Raw genomic sequence first — 4,715 nt, forward strand, 5'->3', positions numbered from 1 at the left:
ATAGGGAGAGAAAGTGTAGGTGGCCCAGGAGGTGTAGGAAGCCCACAGGAGCAGGGCCACAGATTGATCCCAGCAACCAGGTCTAGCTCACCCCTCAGGGACCCACTGCCCCTTCCCAACTGCTATCGGAGCTGGTCTGCACTATGTAGAAGCCTAGCAGGCCCAAGTGCAACCCAGACATAGCTGGGGAGGTGGTGGGGGAGCCAAGCCAGGGCTGGGGTCCCTCTCTCAGAGGAAAGGAGGGAGAGGGAGAAGGGGCTGAAATATAGTCCCCTATGAACCTAGCCCTTGGAAATCCAGAGTCAGAGCAGGAAACCCACCCATGACCAGCAAGCCTGAAGGCATCAGCGGGAAGGGAAGGAGTGAGCCCCACAGCAAGATACACAGCCCTGTACTCCTCAAGTCACTCAGAGCTACTCCAGAGGAGAAGGGGAGAATAGGGAGAAAAAAAACCAACACACCTCTTTTTATATAAGGTTTCACATTTATTTTGGTTATGCATTTATAAATATGAGTATTTTGTACCTAACAGCCTTCCTCGTATTGTTTGATGTTTCCAACAAATTCTTCAAAGGAGGGACCTGCCTCCAGAGAGAGGCATGAAAAGATGCGCAACCATTAAATAAAACTAAAAAAGCATATTTGCATTGTGTATAAAGCAATGAAGAAGACAATTTCATGGTTTCATGAAACTTCTCTCTGGTGGAAGACACACAATAGACTTGTGAACAAATAAATAAAATGGACAAACACCGATAAGGCTAATACTTTGGATGGGCACTCAACTTCTCTGAGAAAGGAAAACCTGATGGATAAAAGGCATGGCTCCATCTGAAGACCCTAGGGCAAAGTATCCTGCACAGAAGGAACAGAAAAGGCAGGAAACACCTGTGTCTTTTAGGAAAGGGAGGAGACATCAGGGTGGGGCCTCAAAGGAAAGTGGGAGAGTGGGAGAGCACCAAGGCTATGGGATCATCCCTTCCTGATAACCCCATGGACGTGATATCCCAAATGTGTTTTGGCAGTTCAAGTTTTGGCCCTGTCACATCAGCTGGATTGTCACACAAGACAACACGCAGTCTTGAGATGGAAAAAAGCAAAAACCCTGAGAAGTGCTTCCTCTATAAAATTTTACTGAAGTGCCTGGAATACTATGAAGTGTTTTGTAAACTAAGAGCTGAGAGAGTTACTGAGGATTTTTAAAAATAAGACAAAATGATACAAGGACAAAACCCTAATGTGTTAGCCATATAAATACATACTCACAGTATTTAAGGATCGGTATTATGCATTGAGTTGTTTATGCAGAAGGCAAGTGCCTAGAGATGCTTAAATAGCCAATCCAAACTGAATAAGGCAGTTCTGGGGCTCAGATTCACAAACCACCAGAAGTGAGAGGGCCCAACTAGTGCTAAGTTAGTAAACATTTAACACAATCCATGAGCACCGTCCACTCTTCCTCCCTGAGACCAGGGCAGCTTTCCCACTCCCCTGAGCCCAGATGGGGCTGAAGGTTCACTAACATGACCTGAAATGGCACATGACATAGAACATATTTGGCACTCAGATCTGACCCATATCCCACCCTCCCCATTCATTTCCCTAGAGGAGAAGGAAGCCCATGCACAAGCATCCAGTTCAGGGACACCTAGACACAGGGCTGGTCACTTGTAAACATCCACCTATAATTAAATTAATATAAACATTAATAGTAATGTCTATGACTCCAGCCGTCATCTGTCTCACTCAGCCGCAGTCTCCTCTGGTTTTTACAGCTAGAAGTTGTGGGAATTTCTCTTTCTGGCATTGGAATCCTGGGCTGGGGAGACCGCTGTGGGGCCTCGTTCCTCCGGGGACCTCCGCAACTGAGATATCCCTCTTGATTCTTAACCACCACACAAGAGGTGTGGGACCAGCCGTTCCATGTCTCTGCGCCTCCTACCAGTCTCGAGTTGGGCATCTAATCAACATACAAAAAATTATTGAGACATTTTATATTATTTTTTTCTAAAATTCTTTCAAAAATGGTATCTAGTTTACAGTACAGCTCTTCAAATTTGGCCTAGCCACAGGTCAAGTGCTTGGTAGCCTCCTAGGGCCAGTGGGTGCCCGGCTGAACAGCACAGCCCCTTAGGTGCCCTCGTTGTGGGTGAACTAGGCTTTGAGCAACAAGGGAGGAGAAAGGATGTGGACGGACAGACAACAAGTGTAGAACACCGTTGTGATTGGATGGGATGGGGTACGTGGGGGAGGCAGAGGTAGAGGAGAAGGATTTAGGGTTCCAATTGTCCAGTGACAAACAGCATAGCCCCCTGCTTCTAGCATCTATGGCTCTTTACTGCCCTGAGAGCTATGGAGATGGCAGTTAGGACACATCCCTCTTTCCTCTGCTCCTGCTCCACCTCCTCCAACAAAATACTCACCTTCAATGGTGTCCTACAGCATTGCTGGAACGAGCTGCTTGCTTCTCATCTGAGACCTTTCTAGCTCTTGCCGGTCCCTATAAATACAGTGGAGAATATCCTTGGTGTGAGTTAGGAGATCTGGATTCCAGAAGTGAGCCTGACAACCAGCTAGCTGTGTGACCCGGGGCAGCCACGTCCCCTCCTGGATCTCTATGGAGACAGAGAAGAACCTCCCACCCTTTGCCCCTGACAGGCTGTGTGCTTGTGTGCTCATGGAGGCCCATGTTCCTTGTGGTAAAGCTCACTCCTTAAGTGGCTGTACCAGCTCTGACAACTGTATACACCTGAGTAACCATCACCCAATCGAGACATGGAGCCTTCTCAGAACCCCAAGCAGCTGCCTTCTGCCCCTTCTAGTTCATTCCCACCACCCCATCAGGGAACAGTCACTCCCTCCCAGGCATTTATGTGACTCAAATGAAGAATACATACAAGGGCATTTTGGGAAATCTAAGTAAGGGTTTATTTCTTGAATGTGAAGGTGTCTTGATCAATAATAATGGTTCAAAACAATAGTCTAAAGGAAATAAAGGAAATAAAAGCCTTACATATTCTCCAGGGACACTGAAAAAGCACTTGGTAAATTTAAACACCAATTCTGTGATTTAAAAAACACCTCAGAAGTATAAGCTGCATCCGTAATAATGAGAATCCCCATGTGAATCAAGGGCCAATGTCATTCCCAAAGGTGGCACTGGAGGCCTCCCCAACCAAGTTCGATCAAAACTAAAACGCCTGCCTACTCTAAACAACCCAGAATATTGTTCTGAACTTCCCGAACCTTGCAGCAAGAAGCAAAACAAAAGCACGGGGTGGGAGCTTTGAAGGGAGCAGAGAAAAGAGTCATTATTTTACATATGACTGTATTCTTACAAAACTCTAAGGATTGAACAACAATATTTAAATATGAACAGATGTATGGATGAATGTTAAAATTGCAGCAGACAACAGAGCAAGAAAGAGAATCACAGGACTATCCAATTCATAACACGTGGAATACAAAGACACGGCATGACAAGAAACAGGAGGAATTTATTTAAAGGAAAGGATACACCTAGTTGAGGTATTCGAGAACACTTGACTTGAAATGCTATCTCCTTTCATAAGAAAAATGTAGAATGTTGAAAAGATTCTTCTTAATTTATAAATTTAAGGTATCAAAATGATGTCATTGAAATTCTGGAAGGAAGAGGAAAGCTGATGTATAATTCTAAACTTCATTTGGGTAAAAATAATAAACTTGGATAAGGTGGGGATGCAGAATTTTCTCTATCAGATGGTAAAACATTAGAAAGTTCCATGGCAGAGTATTATAAATAATAGACGCTCTTTTGTATAAATAAAATATGCAGGTATACATATGTATGTATACACACACACACTCACACACAGAGATACCATATGTATAAAGATATTGGCAAAGAATTACAAGAAATTATCTCTCGTTGTTAAGTGAAATTAAAAAAAGACAGGGGCTGGGGAGGAGTGTGGAAGCTTTCACAGCTCACTGAGAACCTTTCCGTACTATGTACAATTTCTTATTGTGTCGATTATATTACGTGTAGGAATTATTGACCATTTTTGTTGGTTGGCTGTCTGTTTTATAACTTGTCTTTATGCGTTTTTAAATGAGGTATCAATACAAGAAAAGAACAGAAAGGAAGAATAGAGGTGAAGAGAGATCTCTACCATAGAACCACTTCACAGGTTATAAAGGAGGGAGAGAGGCAGGTGAACACGGGAGAATCAGTACCTAACTGGAGTCTTGGGGAGGAGACAGCGCCTCAGGACAATTCAGGGAGCTCTCACGTCATGTCATATTGCAAAAGAAACTTCATTTAAATTATATAGCTATATACTATAAATCAAATCATTTTTAAAAGGCTACCTAAGAAATTAGAGAAACTTATCTTTTGCTGCATGAAGGAATTTCAAAGCTCATGAGCAATGAAAAAATATGTATCAGTAGATTAATTACGTAACATATAAAATTCTGCACATTAAAATATTAGACCAAATGAAAGAACAAACTTGTGTGAATGCAGGGGCGTGAGAGCATGTCTCGGAACGACTCTCAGAGACATGACAGCAACCATTTCCAAAAACAAAAAAAAGCAACTGTAAGTCATTTTTTTCCTGGTTATCAAAAAGAATACTAATGTCATATTAAACCGGTTGAACTGATATGACCCCAAACTGTGGATGTCCGTGTGTGTGTGTGTGTGTGTGTGTGTGTGTGTGTCTGTGTGT

The 4,715-nt window shown here is 43.1% G+C and overlaps 1 protein-coding gene across 6 annotated transcripts in view; it reads right to left on the reverse strand.

Annotated features, from left to right (window-relative positions):
* Positions 1–464: 464 nt before the first annotated feature.
* LOC102879083 (tumor necrosis factor receptor superfamily member 10A-like) overlaps positions 465–4,715 on the reverse strand; it is a 41,429-nt gene continuing 37,178 nt past the window's right edge. For all 6 annotated transcript variants that reach the window (XR_001516864.2, XR_003046245.1, XR_001516866.2 and 3 more), the window contains 2 exons: positions 2,424–2,500; positions 465–1,960 (listed from right to left, as the gene is read on the reverse strand). Coding sequence is in view for 1 of the 6 variants with exons in the window: in XM_025046681.1 (XP_024902449.1) it covers positions 2,426–2,500 (75 nt within the window). In the remaining 5 variants the exon portion in view is untranslated. The remainder of the gene's footprint in view (positions 1,961–2,423; positions 2,501–4,715) is intronic.

This window comes from Pteropus alecto, unplaced genomic scaffold, assembly GCF_000325575.1.
Source record: "Pteropus alecto unplaced genomic scaffold, ASM32557v1 scaffold394, whole genome shotgun sequence".
NCBI lineage: Eukaryota > Metazoa > Chordata > Mammalia > Chiroptera > Pteropodidae > Pteropus > Pteropus alecto.